The 21,719-nt window shown below is 37.5% G+C and overlaps 1 protein-coding gene across 1 annotated transcript in view; it reads left to right on the plus strand.

Annotated features, from left to right (window-relative positions):
- Zmat4 (zinc finger matrin-type 4) overlaps positions 1–21,719 on the plus strand; it is a 245,704-nt gene that overhangs the window by 135,290 nt on the left and 88,695 nt on the right. The window contains exon 3 of the mRNA XM_027939280.2: positions 13,922–14,078. Within this exon, the coding sequence (XP_027795081.1) occupies positions 13,922–14,078 (157 nt within the window). The remainder of the gene's footprint in view (positions 1–13,921; positions 14,079–21,719) is intronic.

Below are 21,719 nucleotides of genomic sequence, written 5' to 3' on the forward strand. Positions count from 1 at the left end.
CAGTCAGAATGGCAACTATTATGAATACAAACAATAAGTGCTGGCAAGAATGAGGGGAGAAAGGTACACTCATACACTGCTGGTTGGACTGCAAATTGATTTAGCCAATATGAAAAGCAGTATGGAGATTCCTTGGAAATCTGGGAATGGAACCACCATTTGACCCAGCTATCCCTCTCCTTGGTCTATACCCAAAGGACTTAAAAAAAGCACACTACAGGGACACAGCCCCATCAATGTTTATATCAATTCACAATAGCTAAACTGTGGAACCAACCTAGATGCCCTTCGTTAGATGAATGGATTAAAAAATGTGGCATTTATACAAAATGAAATATTACTCAGCAATAAAAGAGAATAAAATCGTCACATTTGCAGGTAAATGGATGGAGATGGAGGAGATAATGTTAAGTGGAGTTAGCCAATTCCAAAAAAAAAAAAAATGCTGAATGTTTTGTCAATGACGTCTAAATTTTCCAGTTTATTGAAATATAATTTTATAAAATAGTTTATAATAATTGTCTGGATTTCAGAGATGTCTGATGAGATATCTCTTTTTCATATCTAATTTCATTGACTTGATCTTCTTTCTTTTGATTAGTTTGTCTAAGAGTTTATTAATTTTTTTTATCTTTTCAATGAACCGATATTTTGTTTCTTTGATTCTTTGTAATTTTTTATTCTTGATTTCATTAATTTTGGCTATCATCTTAATTATTTCCTGACTTATACTGATTTTGGAATTAGTTTGTCCTTTCTTTTCTAGGGTCTTGGTATGTAACATTAGATTATTTACTTGGGACATTTTTGTTTGTTTTTATGTAGGCATCTAGTGATATAATCTCTTTCTCTTAGAACTGCTTTCATATTTTCCTAGAGATTCTAATATGTTTTATCTATTTTTATTTGTTTATAAAAATATGTTATTTCTCCCTGATTTATTCTATGACCCATTATTCACTCAATAGTCTGTTATTCAATATCCCCTTGTTAAAATGGTGTGCTCTTCTCTTGTTATTGATTTATAATTTCATTTCATATGATCTAATAGGATATAAAAAATTAACTCTATTTTTTGCATTTAACTATTTCTTGCATTCTGTTCTAAAATAGGGTCTCTTTTAGAGAAAGTTTCATGTGTAGCCAAGAAGGAATTGAATTTAGTTGTTGGTGAATGAAGTACTCCATATGTGTGTGTTAGTTCCATAATATTTTTAGTTCTGATAGGTCTTTACTTAGTTTACATCTGGATGATCTATATATTGTTGAGAGAGGTATGTTGAAATTATATAGTATTATTGTATTGAAGTTTATTTTGAGTCTTTCGATTAAATAGGGTGCATTTTATGTATGGATGTTATTTTAGTCAGCTTTTCGCTGCTGTGACTAAAAGGCCAACCAGAACAATTTTAGAGGAGAAAAAGTTAATTTGAGGGCTCACAGTTGCAGATGTCTCAGCCTATAGACAGCTGCTCCATTCCTCAGGGCTCAAGGTGAGGCAGAACATCATGGCTGAAAAGAGTGGCAGAGTGAAGTAGCTCACATGATAATCAGAATGCAGGGAGACTCCACTCTCCAGGTACAAAATATATATCCAGAGGCATGCTGCCAATGACCGACCTCCTCCAGCCATACCCTACCCACCTTCAGTTACCACCCAGTTAATCCTGTCAGGGGATTAATCCACTGATTGGATTAAGGCTTTCAAAACACAATAATTTCTCCTCTAAACCTTCTTATATTCTGTCACACATGAGATTTTGGGGTTGTATCACATCCAAACCATAACATATGGGCACCAACATTTGCTGCATAAATATAACAATCCTTATATCTTATTATTAGATGATTCTCTTATCCTGTAAAAAGTGACATTCTTTTCTGATTAATTTGGACTGGAAGTCTGCTTTGTCATATATGAGAGTAGCTACTCCTGCTAGCTTTTGTTCTCCACTTGCATATCTTTTTTCCATCCTTTTACTTAGTGCCTGTGGATATCTTTGCATGTAGGGAGAGTCTCTTATAAACAACATATAGTGGCATCTTTTAAAATTAATTCAACCTATGTCTTTAAATTGGAGAATTTAGGCCATTTACATTCAGAGTCATTATAGAAAGACAATTTTTATATACTGCCATTTTGATTTATTTTAATGTGTAATTCAGATTTGATTTTTCTTTAATTGACAATGATTATAATTGGATTAATTCATGTGCCAGCTCTGATTTATTTTTCACTTCTTCTAAATGTAGTATTTCATTAAGTATGTTTTGTAGTGCTTACTAAGTAGATATGAATTCCTTTAGTTTCTTCTTATTATGTAAAGTTCTCATTTTTATCTTCAATTCTGAAGGATAAATTTTCTGGATATAGTTATCTTGGTTGGCAAGCATTATCTTTTAAGACTTGGTATATATTATCCTAAGCACTCCTACCATTTGGGGTCTGGGCGGAAAGATAACAGAAAGTCTAATTGACTTCTAAATGTAACCTACTGTTTTTTTTTTCTAATGGCTTTAAAAACTATGTCCTTGTTCTGTGTATTAGTCATTTTACTTTTAATGTGTCTTAGAGGGGATCTTTTAAATTATTGTCTATTTGGAGTTCTAAATCTTGTATTTGGATTTTCATTTCATTCCTATGCTTTAAATTTTTTTGAAATCATTTTACTGAAGATATTCTTCATTCATTTAGTTTTAGTTTCAGTGCCTTATTCTATGCCAATGATTCATATATGTGGTCTCTTAATATTCTACAATTTTGAATATTCAAGTCATGGTCTTTTATTTATTTTGGACTATTATTTTTGGCTTTGAGACCTGAAAAAAATCTGTCTTCAATGTCTTCTTAACTTTTGGTGATACTTCCAACTGAATCTTTTATTTGATTTATTGAATCTATTTTGGGGGATATCTGTTTGGTTCTTTTTTAGAATCTTTAGCTCCTTATTGAAATGTTCTTTTACTTCTTGCATTTTATCTCTTAGTTCATTCAATAAATCTTTTAAATGATTGAACATTTCAACTATCAACTTTCTGTATTCTTTATCTAACATTTTCTTCACCGTGGTGCCAGTGTCAGTTGTTGAAGTGTTGTGGGCTCTATGAGCTGGCTTGTTTCCTTGGTTTTCATAGTGTTTGCATTTCTGCCCATCTGCCAAATGATAATGTCTTCTATTTTTAGGGTGAAAATCTAAGTATTGATACTTCCACTCAGTGTGCACCCACTGCTATGCCCACTATGTAGCCCTATTTTGAGAGAAGATAGTAAATCATACTATCTGCAATCACTTCAGAGAAAAGTCATGCAACAATAAACCTTAGGGGGGAATTTATTGGAAATATTTTCCAAAATTACCCTAATGAACATATAAAATTATAGTAATGTTCTTGAATAGGTTGAGGAAGTAATTATTAAAAATATAAAATTATTATTAAACTACATGGAGGTTAAAAAGGGAAAAGAGAAAATATGGGACAAAAACAATAACAACAAAAAGAAACAAGAGAAAAATAATACAAGCTAAGATAAGATAAAAGGAAAAAAATGGAGAATCTCAAGGCACCAGCAGTTATAGAAGAGCAAAAAGGAGAACTAAGAGGAACAAGTATAAATCGGAGCTAGTAAAACAAAAATAGAATGATTGTAGTTAATGCTTTAAAACATTAGAATAAATACTATCAATTGAGTTGAAGACTTCAATATTAAATAATGAGGGAATATTTATCAATTCAATTAAAAATAATATCTGTAAGATCAAAACTTAAGTTACAGCCATTTATGATATTCCACAATGAGCTATTTGAGTTAGGGAGACTTCTTATTGAGTCTTCCTTATTTGGATTTTATCAGGATTTGAGATCTTTAGACAATTCCTACCAGTCCTTGGTTTTACCTTTAAGTTTCCCTGAGTATGGAGGTAGTGATCACACCATCTTACCTTTTATACAATTCTAGGATACCCATTCCCAGGTATCTGCTAGTTTTCTGGTGGATTAGAGGAGACTTGAAGTCAGGTTACTCCCTGTTAGGGGGTTTGTACTTGTGTGTCTTCCTGAAGAATAAGTTTGTGTATCCAGCATTGTCAAATTACTGTGATCTCTCCTTTGTATATTTCAGAATGTGTATATGTGTATATATACCCTGTGTGTATTCTAGAACGGTGTGACAGTCTTTGATCTGGTTGAAGTGGTGCTTGGTGGCCTATGGGAGGTATAGGGCTGCTGTCCCTTCTGGAATTAACAGGTTCCAGGTTGGTGTGTTTGTATCTGTGCTCACTGGGTAGTGGTTGGTGTCTGTAGGATACTTCTCTGTGAGCACCTTTGTTGGGTATACTGTGTTGCATATGTGTGAGATTATCCTGTGGCTGCTTGGCATTATCCTCAGTAAATTTCTTCTATTGGTCTGTATGCCTGAATGAGAACTGAGATAACTGGCAACTCTGGGACTCACAGCTGTGGATCATCCAAGAAATGATGGGGCGCAGGGCTCTGGTCCTGATTGCTATGATTTTTTTTTTAATCAGCCAGTGATAGTCAACCTAGAGGCCAAAGTCTGTGTGTTTGGAGGGTCCTTCATCTTCTGGCTATTTTTGTTGGTTGCAGAGACATAGGTCTTTCACTGGCTGCTGTGGTACCTGAATACCTGTTCCCCTCTGTCAAGGCTTGTTTGTGGAAGTGTAAGAGCTTGGAATTGCCTGCAACTGGGGGACCTGTAAATGAAGATTATCTGTGGGCAGTCCATGGGACATAAACCTCCACTATAGCTGCTGCAGATTACCAGGGTTTACCTATAAACTCATGAGTAAGGTAAGAAGTCAGTTGGTTTGTCTTCACCTGAACTCCTCCAGAGACTATGGGGAGTCTCTGGGTTGGGGCTAGCACTACTTGGGCATGATTTGCTTCAGGTGAGCTCACCCTACTCCCCTTGTTCAAGGTGATGAGAAAGGATTATTGTAACCTTCTGTTAGCAGTCATTCCTATAAGTTCCTTCTAGATGGGTTATTGAGACAACCCATTTCAGAGGCTTTCCCTATGGTTTTATTTGTTACTATCTGTAGATGGGAAGAAGCTGTATTGATTTAATTTTTCTAGGGAGGCAGGCCAACTGTGAATTCTATAAAATGTCTTCCCTGCCTGGCATGGCTTTCTGCCAACAAATTTGGACTGAATTGTGTGATCTTCTTCACTGTCTCTGTTGTTCCTGTCAAGTTTTAATTTGGTTTGCCTTTCCAAATGTTGTTAAGGAAGTAAACTTGTGGGCTTTTCTCTTCCTCTCTCTTTATTATCTCTTACCCCAATCCTGCTTGTGGTTTGGGGTCAAGGAAATATTTTATTATTTTCAGCTCTTGTAACCAAATTTTAGATCCCTCCAAGTCTCAAGCTGTCCAATATTGAATTTTAGGCAGCTTACTCTGTCACCCATCTCTCTGGTCAGCTGTTCTTTCACTTCTTCATTTCTTGGCTATGGAGGTGAGGAGTGGACAATTGCTGTCTAGTTCCATTCTTCCATCTTCAATATCTCCATCTCCAATTTTTAATAGTGATTTGATTTCTTATTCAGTTCAGTTCCATAATTACCGGTGATCACTATGCCTAGGTCAGTGTGATAAGTGCCTTGCCCTTGATAAGCATCACTGTGGGAAAGAACCTTGCAGATGTACTAATTTTCTTTGTTCTTGGAGACATGTAAAGAACTTTGGGATTACAGATTTACAAAGTGTGATGCTCTTCGATGCATCATTTAACATCATAGTATGTCTCAATTATAAGTACATTAATTGGGCTCATTATAATTCATGCTGCCACAGAGAGGATCATCAATGCCCAAATCGATCCTTTTAAAAGATTAATGACAGTCAGGTATGGTGGAACATGCCTGTAATCCCAGGAACTCAGGAGGCTGAGGTAGGAGGACCACAAGTTCAATGCTAACCTCAGAAACTTAGTGAGACCCTGGCACTTCTGGCTTGGGTGGTATCCAGGGTCCTCCCTAGGAATTCTCCCAGTGTCTGCAGCTGATAGAAACAGAAGCTGTGGCACCCTGATATTATCACAAATACTTGGAATACAACCTCCAATTCAATCCCCAGCACTTCTATCCTGCCCCCACCCTGCTCCCCTCCCACTCTTCAACCATTTATAGTTTACTTTTTTTTTTTTTAGTTAGTATCTTATGGATACATCCAATGCCTGGACCCACTCTGCTACATCTATGCATGCACATACAAACGTTTTGTTAGATTCATTCCATTGCTTTTCCCTTTTCTTCCTTCTTCTCAATCCCCTTCATCTAATCTACCAATCTTTTCTCTTTTGATGAAATTACTTTTCCCTATTTTCCCTTTTTCTCTCTATTTCTTTGTTATTTTTTATCCTCCCTCCATTTTGGATTAGCTTCTGCATATCAGGGAAAATAGTCAACATTTGACTTTTTGGGACTAGCTTATTTTACTTTACAGGATACTCTCAGTTCCATCCATTTATCAGCAAATGCAATAATAGCATTTTTATTTATGGTTGAGTAATACTCCATTTTCAATATATACACATTATGTATACACACTTTCTTTATCCATTCATCTATTGAAGGACACCATGTAGGTTCCATAGTTTTATAGATATTGTGAATTATGTTGCTGTAAACATTGATGTGGCTGCATTACTGTAGTATGCTGATTTTAAAACTTTGGATATATACAGAGTAGTGGAATAGCTGGGTCATATATTTGTCCCATTCCTAGTTTCTTTGAGGAATCTTTATACTGCTTTCCAGAGTGATTGCAATAATTTGCATACCCACCAACTATATATGAGAGTACTCCCCCCCCACATCCTCTCCAGGATTTATTGTTATTTCTATTCTTGATAATTGCCATTCTGACTGGAGTAAGATGAAATCTCAATGCAGTTTTCATTTGTGTTTTAGTTGGCTATTTTGCTGCTGCAACTAAAAGATCTGACCAGAATGTTTTAGGGGAGGAAAAGTTTGTTTGAGCGCTCACAGTTTCAGAAGTCTTAGTCCATAGAAAGATGGCTCTATTCCTCAGGGTTTGAGGTGAGGCAGAACATCATGGTGGAAGAGTGTGGTAGAGGGAGCCCCTTACATGGAGATCAGGAAGCAGAGAGAAAGACTCCATTCACCAGATACAAATATATATACCCCAAGCCATGGTCCAATTCCCACCTCCTCCAGCCACGTCCAACTACTTCAGTTACCACTCAATTAATCCCTATCAGGGGATTAATTCACTGATTGGGTTCAGACTCTCACAACCCAGTAATTTTTCCTCTGAACCTTCTTGCATTGTTTCACAAAGGAGCTTTTGAAGGACATCTCACATCCAAACCATAACAATTTGCATTTCCCTAATTGCTAGAGATGATCATTTTTTCATATATTTGTTGACCATTTGTATTTCTTCTTTTGAGAAGTATATAATTGGGTTATTTGTTTTTTTTGTTTTGTTTTGTTTTATTATTTTTTTTGGTGATAAGTTTTTTTTTTGAGTTCTTTGTATATTCTGGATATTAATGCCCTGAGGAGCAGGTGGCAAAGATCTTCTTCCATTCTCTAAGCTCTCTATTTACACTTATTTGTTTCTGTTGCTAGGTAGAAACTGTTAAGTTTGATGCCATCCTGCTTGTGATTTTTTTTTTACTGGATTTCTTGTGCTTTAATAGTCTTGTTAAAGAATCAGTTCCTCTGCTGACATGTTGGACAGTTGGGCCTATACTTTCCTCTAACAGCTGTATGGTTTCTGGAATACTTCCTAGGTCTTTAATCCATTTTGAGTTGTATTTTGTGCAGGGTGAGAGATAGGGGTTAGATTTTATTCTTCTACATATGGATTTCCAATTTGCCAGCACCATTTGTTTAAAAAGCTGTCTTTTCTTCAACATATGTTTTTGGCACCTTTGTCCAGTATCAGATAACTATATTTATGTGGCTTTGTCTCTATAAATTCTAGTCTATTCCATAGTTCCTTATGCCAGTTTCAGTGCAAGTACTATGCTGTGTCTGTTACTATAGCTCTGTAATATAATTTGAGGTGCATTACTGAGATGCCACTTGCTTCACTTTTCTTGTTAAGGATAGCTTTAGCTATATTGGGTTTCTTATTTTTCCAAATGAATTCCAAAGCTTCATTTTTTAGTTTTTTTGTTCTTAGTTCATTAGAATTTTGATGGGGGTTGTTTTGAATCTGTATAGCACTTTTGGTAGTATGGCCATTTTACCAATATTAATTCTGCCTCTTCAAGAACATGGGAGGTCTTTCTATCTTCTAAGGTGTTCTTTGATTTCTTTCTTTAGTGTTCTACAGTTTTCATTGAAGAGGTCCTCCACCTTTTTTGTTAGATTGATTCCCATTTTTTGAGGCTATTGCAGATGTGATAATTTTCCTAATTTCTTTATGCATAGTTTACTTTAGTTATTTGAATACAATCAGAAATTATTTGAAGTTTTTGATGTGCAAAGATTTTACTTTGATGTCTTTTGAACCCTCTTTATTTTCTCCCTTGGTATGGATTGAACTTCCCTGTATTTGTGTTTGCTTATTTGTTTTTATTTTTGTTTCATTATGGTTTGTTTTGTGTGTTTGTTTTTTGCATCTTGGGTGAATTTTGCTGTTGAAACATGGATATTTTTGGTAATATATTGTAGCAATGCTAGATGCTGATCCCCCTCCTGGGATTATTTTTTTCTAGTGTTTGCCTATTTATTTGCCCAGTGTGTTGGCTAGACTTTTTTTTAGTAACATCTGTTTGTAAATGTGCAGCCACTACTGTCACTGCTCAAAGGCACAGACTTAAAAATGTGCCGTCAGTCTGGGATGACAGTGGTATTTGCAGGGCTCTTTTGACTGTTTCTTTCTCTGATCTTCTTTTTTAAGCTATCTGCTTCTCCTGGAATTACCTAGCTTTTAGGGTCTTTTAAGTGTTTTTAGTTGTTTATTTTCTCACCTCTCTCTGGTAGATCATTGCCACATGGTTTGACTAGTTGCTCTACTGAGTTATTAGATTTCTTTTAATTGATTATTCCTAAAATTTTCATTGTTTTTTAAAATACCCTTAGACCTAAAGTTTTCTACACACTATTTCAAATAGGTCCTTTGAAAGCAGTTTATGAATCATCTCTTCTTACGGACTCTGCACTTTCTCCTCTGTTCTCATGGAAAGAACTGTGAACCACTGCTCCAGAGAGGGGGACAGAATAGTGATCTGCTTCTCTGTCTGACAATCTTTCTTATTAGCTGGTAAAGGATGTTAGTCTCTGGTCTTCTCAGGTTGTCATCCCTACAAATGAGTTGAGGCAAATGCAATGAGGACCTCTATATTCATAGGATATTATGCCTGGTATAGAGCTTCAGTCCTATGAGTGCATTGAGGAAGGGTGTGCTTTATGTCTCAGTCACATTGCCAGAAATTTAGCTTCTGCAGCTGGAAGCCATGAGGAATAAAGCTGGTAGCTTACCTTCCCTTGTATCCTGTCATTGGGTGCTGATGGGAGAGGGTGACCTGTGTGTGTGTGTGTGTGTGTGTGTGTGTGTGTGAGAGAGAGAGAGAGAGAGAGAGAGAGAGAGAGAAAGAGAGAGAGAGACATTCCATCAGAATGGAGTTTCCATCATGCTGAATTAGGTGATTGATGCAGGAGAGAGAGGGTTGTAGCCAGAGTACCTAACCCTCTTCTTGAGATTTAGTAAATTTTCTTCAATGAACATCTCTTAATGTGCTATTTGCTTTTAAGACAATTTCTAGAGGTATTAGATAATTGTTTTTAAAATATTTTTAGCAGTTATAATTGTTTTCCTAGAAACAAGTTTCACAAAACTCCTCACTCCACCCTTTTGAAAGTAATTGTGCCTCTCAGATTTGTTTACATAAAGTTAAAGCCAATTGTAGGAATCAAGAAGAAAAAAATAACCTTATTTTAAAAAAAGATTAGATTTAAACTTGCCAGACTCAGCTAGGGTTTTACACCCTCAATGAATTCTATTGAAAACTTCTTAACTTTTCAAAATTCTTTGACTAAGTAGCCTTAGGATATTTCACAAACTTTCCCCCCTTTTCTTTTAGCATTGTGCACACTGCATTTAAATTTTTTTGCCTCCAGTTCAAAACCCTTATTTTAAGATAATCTTAGCTTCCCTCTTCATTTACATGATAGCTTGGGGCCATTCTCAAGTTTTAAACCAGAAATTTAAAATGTATTTCTTGAGGTCAGTTCATCAAAATTTATGGAGTTTCCACCCTGGGACATATATCAACTTTGTTCTGGGCGCAGTGAGAGACTAGTAAAGATGATATGATCTGTAGTCTTGAAGAGCCATTAAATTGGGATTTAGATAGCTAAGAACACACAATTATATTTTTGCACCTTGTAGGTGTGTGATTAATATTGAGATTCTTTCAGGGTAGTTGTATCTCCATCAGAGTCATTAAAGCAGTAGAAGTTGGTGGCATTTACAGTTGCATCATGTGAGTTACACTGGACCCCTCAATAAATTCCCATACAGCCTGTCTTTTACTGCCTAATTTCTCAGGACATCACAGCCCCTCTGTTATGTTATTTATACTTTCTAGGTCTCTTTTCTACAGTGATGTCATAACCATATTTCATTGCACTACCATTGGTTCTCCTCTTACATTAGTCTTTGACTTTTCTATATGTGAGATGAATACAATTTCCCAGGAAAGCAGAAATGAAATCTAGGACGGTGTATTCAAAATACCATCATGAAACTAACATACACAGTAGAAATCTGTATGCCTACTTGAACCCTCAGGTTAGTTCATGAATTGTTAAAACCTCTGATTCTTTTCTTGGCCATCTTCTTGACACTCCTGAAAAATTTCTGGTTTGCAACTAGACCTCCTTGCAGGACTTGTCTCTTCTTTTAACTTTTATATCATGCAGATTATTAACTCCACAACCCAGTCCTCCCCTCTGTTCATTCCATTGGAAGGTCCCTGTTTGTGGTAGGTTCTGGGTCTTCTCTATTACTGAAATCATTTACTTGACTTTAAGGGAATTTTGAAGTCTCATGAAAGGGAAAAATATGAAAACAAACAAATGTAATAATTTAGTGTTACACTTAAATTTTTTTAAAAAATATGTAGAATACCCAGAGGACTCAAAGACTGATTCTCATCTCTGCAAGGCAGTAAAAAAAAGTCAGAAGAAACTTTATGATAAAGAAGTGATAATTAATCTAAGCTATGCATATACATTATTGTGAGACTGGATTAGACAAGAATTGAAGAGGAAAGGCATGCTGGGTACAGTGAAGATCCACACAAACAGACTCAGTTTTCATTGTTGGTCTTTTACCTTCCTTTGTGAAGAGTCAAAAAAGAAGCTATATTTTCCTCAATTATTATGTTCTCCCATATTTTCTGTCTGCCCTCTTCAATTCTCCTGGTGCCAACCTCTTTGATAACAATGAGTAGCATAACATGCAGCTAGCACAGCATCTAGCACACTTACTAGGCCCTTAAAAATAAGTTGAATGCATGAATGATAAATCCATAGATCATTATCCAGTTTAAGAGCAGTTTTTTACTCTGGAAACTAGTGCCGAGTATCCTTGGTATAATGACACCAGCCACTGTGTCTGGGCTTCTAGCTTTTCTTTTAAAAATTCTTATGTTAAAACCCTAGAGAGAAAGGCCAGGCTTGACTGAAACTTTCACTGGAAGCAACAAAAGAGATGTACAGATTCTTAAGAGGTAAATTGTGAACTAAAATTTGGCCTATGATTTTATTGTGCTTAATTTTTATTTTATTTAATTGATTTTATTTTTTTTAAATACATGACAGTGGAATGCATTACAATTCTTATTATACATATAGAGCACAATGTTTCATATCTTTGTATATAAAGTATGTTCACACCAATTCATGTCTTTATATATGTACTTTTTTTGTATTATATAAAGTAGGTTGACACCCAATTCGTGTTTTCATACATGAACTTTGGATAATGATGTCCATCATATTGTGCTTAATTTTAAAAAATTACATTCTTCAATCTATATCATTCATAAGTAGGTGAACATAGAATAGTTCAAGTATCCACATTCACCTTGACAATCTTTCTATTTAAAAAAAATAGAGGATATTACTTACTCCTACTTTAACAAACAGTGAAAAAGTACCAGATTTGGTCCTTCATTTCCTCTCAACTATCAACTTCTATTTAATGAGTTAGAATCTTCCAGTCATTCTGTGATATGCCTTCCCCTGGTTTATCCCTTTAATAGTATTCTGTGCCATTTCCTAGGCTTGGCGGAAGAGGTGGGTGAGAGACCAGAAATTCTGCAGCTCCGTTCCCCGCTCCCACCCTCTGCTTTACTCTGCCTGGTCCATTTGGTCTCCAATAGTGTACCACACAAAGGTGTACAAGCGATTATTCCCTAGGTCAAAACTCAAAGCACCTTTGACTTTAAACCCTCCACCAGGATGTCCCTAGCAGGCACAGCCTTAGTGCCTACCAGGAGAGGACCTTTTGGGAAAGCTCTTCCTCTCTTCATGGGATCCACTACTTCTCACTGACCACCTGCTCCTGATTCAACATATTTAGTCCAGTGTTGTTCCCTTTATGCCCAACTCTCAACTGCAGGTCTTCTGGGACACACACACACACAGCTGTCTCCCAGGGACCAAAAGCTAATTATCAGAGATATTGCAGACTAACACCTTAAGGAGGAAGGAGTTAATTTTCTAACTACCACATAATTTGCAAGGCAAGGCTCTCTCAGGCAGTCTGGGCATCCTATTATTATGCAAAAAATAATATATATATATATTAATTATATATTAATATATATTATATATTAATATATATTAATATAATTATATATTATATATATTAATATATATTAATATAATTATATATTAATATATATATAATTCTCTTCCTCCCTGCTGTCCCCACCTTTTTCCTCCTCCCCATCCAATTTTAAATTACATTCTCTAAGCATTCTGGGAATCAGAAAGGGGGCTATTGTGGGGCCTTATACTCATCTCTGGCTCTTCAACAATGAGATGCTTTGCTATTGCGGTTCCATTAAGGAATAGATTAACTCCTTATCTAAGAGTCCACTTTACCCTCAATTTCCAACTAGGCAGGAGGGCAGGCAATGGATTAATCTTCCCCTCACATAAGTATAGGTAATTGATGACCTGGGTGCTCAATGGTCAGGTCACATGGTCTGACAAATGATTTCTTTTTTTCTGAGTCATGATTCACTTTCATTAAGTCTTACAAAAGTATGAAAATCAAACTGGATTTAAGCATTTTATGCAGCATTTAACGAATCACCTTTCTTAAAGAAAAGGAAAAAATAATTACATAAATTCTGTCTAGAAAATTCAGCCAGCATGGTCACCATGGCTTTCTGATCTATACTCGAGTTAATTATGAAAAATGTTCAAGTACTTAAAGAAATCTTAAAAAGAAAAATCTTGAACATCTCAGCCATGTATCCTGGTGAGGCTAAAATTGGGCAAAGGCAGAGCTGAATGCCAAATGATAATTTCTGCTAAATAATTCAGGCCATGTGAACTCTGATATTTTACTTACTTTAATGAGTATAATGGGTGCAATTAGAGACTGCTTTTCCTCACGGTGCCAGACACAATGTGCTTTCGCCTAATTGTGGGCTCCATCCCCCGCCCTGTTTTTCCAGGTAACTCACACCTGCAAAGTTTTCCTGTAATTCCAGCATCTGGCTTTAGTAGTCACAAAATCAATGTATTTCAAAATCGTAAGTTTTTATCATGGAGAACGAAAGAGGCTTCAGACTAAAAAATAGATTTATTCTATAAGGTAGTCTGTGATCAATCTCATTTGCAGGAAAAAGAGATCGTAGAATGTGGGTTTCTTCTGACATTGTTCTTTTTCTCCTCCCCACACAGGGAAGTGATGCTGATATGGTGGATAAGAATAAGTGCTGCACACTGTGTAACATGTCTTTTACCTCAGCGGTGGTGGCTGACTCCCATTATCAAGGCAAAATCCACGCCAAAAGGTTAAAACTGTTGCTAGGAGAGAAAACACCATTGAAGACTACAGGTATGCATTTGGACAACCATTCTGGGGAGACACTGACGACCAAGCACTGCATCGATGATGTGAATCATGTTCCCTCTTTAGAGGCAGCTGCCGGCTTCAGGGTCCTAATGGTAGATGCCATTCAAAACCCAAAATGATAGGTGGATGGCCCCAACAGACCTTGCTGTCCTAAGACCATTTCAGGTGCTCATTCTACCAACCTTGTTCCTTCAGATTGGTTATTTGGCCACTCACACCTACCAAAAAGCTGTTTATATTCTGCAAGATATATTATATATTATATAAAATTTTGTAGCTATTTTCTTCAGTCTGCAGTCAGCATGGATAATACATGGTGTATAGTGTATAATAATTAGATCCCCTACCAATATCTGTATGAAGAATATAATGCTGTTTTTACTTCACGGGGAAAGTGGTAGAGAGGAAAACCAGTCTTTAAAACCACTTTAGTTTGCAGAGAACTGAATCTTTGTATGGCATTCCAATATCTTGGTAGGGGATCCTGTGACTCAAGCCTATTAGCTTTCACAAATAAAGCTTAAATATTGGTAATACATTACTTGATCTCATTGCTTCACTAAAAAAAATTTCTTCAGAGGTCTATCAAATTATGGAACTAAAATGTTGTTATAAATTAATAAACTTAGACTCTTTGAACAAGTTTATATTGTGATGAAAATGTTACTAGACTGGGTTATAATCCCAAAAAGTTGGGAGTATTTTTCATGGTGTCTACTCTTTCAATGCAATTAAAACTTAGCAGTGCATTTTATCTTGCTGTCTAATGAATCGTGCATAAATCGTGGGTGTAATTATTTTTTAAATGGTATTTTGGAAATTGGAGAGAGTCTAAAACAATGCTGGGCTTTGATCTTCACCAGTGTTTTTCTTAAGAAAATGTCTTCTTTTACCAAGAGAATAGCAAAGGATCCTTTCGCTATATTTTTCTACTTAGTTTAACTAAAGAGCATTGTTTTCATAGAGGTGGCTGTGACATTCAGGAATAGGATGGGGTTGTAAAACACGTGAAATCTGGAGACAAGCTCAGCTTGTTTTGGAATACACTGTGTGGTTTGGCATTTGATGAGCAGCCACTCAGTTGAAACTCCTGATTCTTGTTCTCTGAAAGGTTGGATATTCACCTTGTAACCTACTCCTCATGAAATTTCTTAAAATAGACATCTCAAAGAAACACTTGCTGGAAAATTTTTACCTGTTTTCCATGAAAAAGTAACTATCTCATTTGTTCTCTCTGCCTAAGCAGAGTACTGCTGTTAAATTTAATTCTGGAGGTAGCCATGGAAGAAGAGAGGCTGTATCTTTGTTTATCACATTGATTAGCAAAAGGGAGAGTTATTATTTCTGTAAAAAAATATCTCAAGCAAAAATAGCTCATTGTGAATTTAAACACATCCTCAAGACAACCAAGCACCAGATTGTTTCCCCTGAATTCAAATACCCTTAGAGCTGGTACATATAAATCAGGGGTGATTTATTAGTTGTCATTAGTGTATGCCAAAGAAAAAAGCAGGAACATTTCAAGTACAGCCTTAACTTAATGGTTTAGTCCTAGCTGTCCATGGTGCTGACCTAGTCCTCACTGTTGGCAAAAATCAGGGTCTGATTAGGCAAGAGGGGAATGGGGGCAGGGAGTGGGTATGTAGTATCAACATCTTATAACTTGGGTTGGGGGAAAAAAGACTATTTGTCATGTTCTGGAATCTCTCTTTTTCATCTAGCTCACATCCCCTTTTTTCAGTATGTCCTCTCATTTATTCCCCTCTGAAGCTGCTTTGAGCAGAAAGAATCATGGAAAATAGCAACCTCAGATAGAATTGGAGATCCTTGGAAGCAATAGTGGTCCCTAGGCTTGGGTTGGTGTCAACCCAACTGCTAACAGGGAGTCAAGAAAGCCACTCATTCTGCTAGAGGGCAGTCAGCCATTAGAAACAAGGGCAAACAGAGGCAGACATTGGGAGGTATGGCACAGGTTAAAGCCATGAGGACTAACAGGAGTGTAGAACCTAAGAATGGGGTTTATGAGTACAGAGAACATGCTTACTGGCATGAAGGAAGTCTGGGAGGTGGTAGCAGGAACTTGGATGCTGTCCTAGGGTCCTGAGAAAAGGAAAAAGTGAAGGCTATAAAGAATATAGCAGAATATCATCACTTAAGAGAAAGGCATTGTGCTGAAAACCAGCTATAGGGAACAAATCAGAAACCTGGGTCCCAGATGTGGCAAGATTGAAATGTGATATCAAGCATAAATTCAGTTATTACAAGTATAGAGCAAGGACTAAGAGGCACCAGAAAAGAATACCCAAACTATGAGCTCCTTGAGCTGCCAAGTGTAGCTCATTTAACTCCTTGGATGGAGTAAATATTGCCTTATTTCCTTTTTTTTTGTGCAGTCAAAGCCAGCAATAGCCACTGAAGGATGTCATACTTCAGTCTTTGGCTGCCCTGTGCACATCTAGGAAATGCTCTGCCTAATCAAGTAGGTTGGTTTGAAATTGCATCTGTAATAGAGACATAGGGTGAAAAATAACATAAAACCCAGCTCAATCAAGATTCCAGTAAGAAGTCAGTCCCTTGCTCAGGATGCTGCTTAAGCTGCTTTTCCATGGATGGCAGGCTCTTGAACTACAGTGATTTCTGGATAGGAATCATTGAAGCACAACTCAGTGTTTCTTCTAACTACTCCATCTGATGAAGTGAGCCACTGGGACCTGTGAATCACTACCTTTACTCCACCTCAAGCTGGTCTAGCACATTGACCATGTGTCAACTGTATGTCCTGCAGGATCAATTGGAATTTGAGTTGCCTCTCTAGATGGGTGCATATTTACTAATATTTCTGAAATGTTTGGCAGGGCCACTGATACACAAACCTGTTTCAGTTCTTCTTGGCTAGTGTTTCGGAGTCTCCAACCTATTTCATGTTTTCCTGGATCCTGTAGTGAAGATGAAAGCACTAGACCTAACATGAGCTCCCAGGGGCAACTGACCTCATGGTGGAGATCCTGCCCCAGACAAGCAGTGAGACTGAGGATGCTGTAGTCTTATTATGTGCAGTAGAAATTAGGGAAGCCACTCTGTGAGAAGAATCTAGGGGAGACTCAGAGGATGGAGGCCAAAACAAGTATGTATTAGTTTTCTGACACTATAACAAATAAATAAGATAATCAACCTGTAAAGAGAAAAGGTTTATTTTGGCTCACAGTTTTGGAAATTCCAGTCCGTGACCAGGCAGACACAGTGTGTTTAGCCCTTTAGTGGTGGGAGGTGGGAAACAGAACATCATGGCAGCAATAGAGTAGAACTACTCTTCTCATCCTTGGGAAGCAAAAGAGAGGAAGATAAAGGAACTGGAGTCCCACTCTGCCCTTAAAGGGCTCACATCCAGTGGTCCAAAGACTTCTCCCTAAACCTCACTTTAAAAAAGTCCCACCACCTTCCTAGTGGCATGGGCTGAGAATCAACAATTTAACACATGGGTCTTTGGGGGACATTGAAGATCCAAACTTCAAAAGAACAATATGAAAATTCTCTTATTAGAGGAAGAATAAAGGAAACAGGTTGTTTAGCATGGAAGAGATCATTTGGGGCAAGTGTTTGGAGAGTTGTCATAAGAAGAGAGATAATCAGTGTGTGTGTGTGCGAATATGTTTGTACACATACATGTGTGCTTAGATGCAACAGATGTAACTAGTGAGTTGGTAATATGAAGATGGGTTGGTAAAATGAATTCCGGGAATTAGGTAAGAGCTTAAAATAGAATAGAGTTTACTAATGTTGATATGCTTATATTGGGAGGTGTTGCTGCAGAGGCTGGCTGGCCGGCCACTCAGCAGGGAAGTTTCAGCTAGGACTCTAGCATCAGTCAGTGTCTAGCATAGATGACATTTAAAGTCCTTCAAGCCTGGGATTCTCAGCCAGAAGCTGTCTATAAGCCAGACCCACTGACATGATATAGCAGATGAGACTACTGGCCTGGGAGTCAGGAAATGTGAACTCAGGCCCAGCTCTACCCATATTAGTTGTGTACTCCTTGATAGGTCCATTATCCTTTCCAATTTCTGTTTCCTTATATGTCATTTCCTTTTAATGCTTTGTATGTGTCTCAGAGGCTCCCATACAGTTGACATGAGGGAGTGGCCTCCCTCCCTTTTTCTGATTTCCTGTTAAAATGTTTGGGTGGGTTTGCTCACATACTACCTTGACTATACCACAGGGGAAGACAGGAATCTAGTGCTACATGGCAGAAATGGGAAATGGGTGGTACACAAATAGAAATGGGCGGGAAACCAGATGTGAATAGAGGGTAAGTTGGAGGGTAGGAGAAACGGGCCAAGCCTCCAAGAGGCAGGACACGAGGCTATGCATTGTGCCTGGGGCTTTGTTCAAGGGCCAAGGAAGAAGTCATTAAATATGTTGGCCTGGCTTGGACATCCAGGGTGTGGACTAGCTGATGCCAGAGATTCAAGGAGGAGGAGCCATAGTCGGTGCAGAGTCTGTGGGGTTGGTGAAAAAGATGAGTCATGACGTTGGAAGAACAAAGTAAGATAAGGGTGAGAGTAAATCTGGAGTCTGGGGAGGCAAGCTGAGTTGGGAATACAGAGGGTATCAAGTGTGGAAGATGGGAGTGGGACAGGGCAAACACAGAGCTGGGCTATTCTTCCAAACCTATTTTTTTTAAAGTGGCCTCAGTTGCCCTAGTCTCATGTGATGTTGAGCAGCTCTTGCACCAAGTTCCATAAATGCTCATGGCTTCAAGATTGATGCTTCTAGGAGTGGCTGCAAGAAGTAGTCATATCTGGCTCTGGATGGAGCTCCTCGCTGATTGTAGCATCAACCAGCTCCAGTCCCACAAGATTTTCTGGTCAAAGATAGTACATGCTGCATTCAGCCTGGGACCTTCTATTGGCAACTGACCCACCCAGCATGCTAGAAGAGAAAATGCCCACTCTAAAGGATAGATTCAGCTTCTCTATGAAAGTTGATTTTTTTTTAATCTGGTGCCTGCCTTCAGAGAGTTCATACTTTAGAGATTTCATTTCATAATGTTCTTAGTCTAGTTTCTCCCAGCAAACACCCTATTTCCTATAAGGAATGGAAAAGGTGAATAGGATGATCCTTGCTGCCAGTGTCCTGGGAATATAAGGTTGAATAAGATGTCCCTCACCTCCCCATGTAATAGAAGGGGACTTATGCATCCAATGATTATAAATACTGAACCAGGAAGATCTATAAATACAATAGGATAGTGAGGATGGGAAACATAATTGCAGTTGGAGAGTTTGGATTAGAATTTATGAAGGGGCCAATTTAAATAAGACCTTAACAAATGGGAGATTTGTTGGGACGTCTCCTTTTCTAAGTAATTTTATATCTAGATGTAATAGGTATAGTAATCCTATATCTAGATCAGGGTTTCCAACCCTAGTAACATAGACTGGACACTTTGTTGGGTAGAAGGGGAGGCTTCTCTGTGCATTATAGGGTGTTTAGCAGTATCCCTAGCCTCTACCCAGTAGACGTCAGAAGCACACCTCCAATTATGACAATAAATATATCTCTAGACATTGACAAATATTTCTTGGTGGAAAAATTGGCACTAGTTGAGAACAATTGATCTAGATGAAGGGTTAATAAACTATGGCCTGAGGACCACACTTGGTCTGCTGCCTGTTTTTTACAGTTTGCAAGACAATAAAGGTTTTTAAGCAATCAAATAAAAATAAGAATATTTGGTGACATGGGAATTGGAAGTGAAATTCAAATTTCAGTATGTATAAAGTCTTATTGAAAGATTTCCACGCTCATTTCTGAACACAATATCTATGGCGGCTTTTGTGTGTGTGGCAAAGTTGAATGACTATGACAGGTAGAATAAAGACCACAAGATGTGAAACATTTGCTATAGATCCTTTACATAAAGCGTTTGCTGATGCCAGATCTAAATAATGAAATGGTGTGGATTGAGATGGTTGAGGAGAGAGTGGTGGCAATAAAAGTCTGTGTATCAAAGTGGAAGCAGCCTCCAGGCCATGCATGATCAAGAAGCTTGGACTATCAAGTAGTGAATAGGATGTGAAAGTTAGAGGAATGGCCCCTGGGGAAAGAACAGAGAATGAAGGGATGCCAGTGGCTTCCCCTTGTAAGGAGGAAGGAAGTTCTGCTGAGATGCTACAAAACCTCAGTGATAGCAAATCCACTAAGTCTAAAATTCAGATATTCCTGACAACTAAAAAGATAAATCATAATCAGATTTTGCCAAAACCTCTATTATGCTTATACCTCCTGACATTTAAATCTTATTTAAAATCTAAGGTACATTTTGTTTAGTGTCCTGGGGCTGCTGCAAAAGATTACCCATTAATTTCAAATAAACCGATAAACAAGATGCTTAAAATAACATAAATTCACTCTGTCATAGGTTTGAAGGCTGGAAGTCTGAAATCAAGGTATGCACAGGGCTGTGCTCCATCTGTAGTCTTGGGGAGAGATCCTTCCTTGACTCCTCTTGCCTTCTGGTGGCTCCTTGGCATCCCTAGGGGTTTTAGCTGTGTCACTCCAATTTCTGCTGTCAGGGATTATCACATAGCCTTCTTCACCGAGTCTGTGTCCTCTCCTTTTCGAAAGATACCAGGAACTGCATTTGGGTCTCACTCCAATCCAATAGGATCCATCCTAGTTCAACTAATGACATCTGTAGAGACTCAATACCAAATAAGCTCACATTCTTAGATTCTGAGAAGACATGAAATTGGGGCTGGGGGAGGGGCAGGCAGTATTTAATCCAGTACACAAGTCAATTCCATTTAATTGATGGCAGCTGACAAGATCATAGGCCCTTGATATTACATTTGATGACTAGTGACCCCCTAATTTTTATAATAAACTCATAATCAAGATAATTAGAATAAGAATAAAACTTAATATTCACTCAAAATCTGGAAGACAATATTTTTTGAAGAGAATATGATTGAGGAAATCCAAAACAGAAAAAAAAAAACTCTATTATGTATTCCCTATGTTCTACCATTAATCACAGTGAAAATTTAAGGTTATGCATAACCGGGATGATTGGGTATCCTTATAGGACTAATAAGAAAATCCACTTGTGTTTGTGGCAAGACATTACTTATCTGAAACCCATTTGCTTCCTACCCCATACATTCACCTGATTTTGAGTAGATGCAATGTGTATTACTTTAAGAACAGACTACAAGATGGAAGAGGACTGTTCAACCTACATTAGACTTTGTAAGAACAAGAAATAAGCCTTTATGGTGGTACTGTGGGGTTGTATGTTATTATTACAGAAAAGCCTAATCTATCCTGGTTGATACATTGTCCCTTAAAGTTCCTGTTTCACCTGTAAGCTTTTATTAAATACATCTATCATTCATAGCAAAAATGGATATTGTGCACAATCATTTATATAATCCCCAGACATCATTAGCTTGACAAGTAATGACATTAAGGTTAGCAATAACCTATTTTTCATTTGTGACCCTTCCATGTTTGAAGTTGCTGTAGCTAAATGTCTGTCTTAACAAAGCTAGAAGATGTATGGAGAGCTGTCCTGAGGGGTGCAGGGACCCTGGTATTATCTCTTCCATTCATGGCTGCACT

The sequence above is a fragment of the Marmota flaviventris genome, chromosome 3 (genome assembly GCF_047511675.1).
Source record: "Marmota flaviventris isolate mMarFla1 chromosome 3, mMarFla1.hap1, whole genome shotgun sequence".
In the NCBI taxonomy this organism is placed as follows: domain Eukaryota; kingdom Metazoa; phylum Chordata; class Mammalia; order Rodentia; family Sciuridae; genus Marmota; species Marmota flaviventris.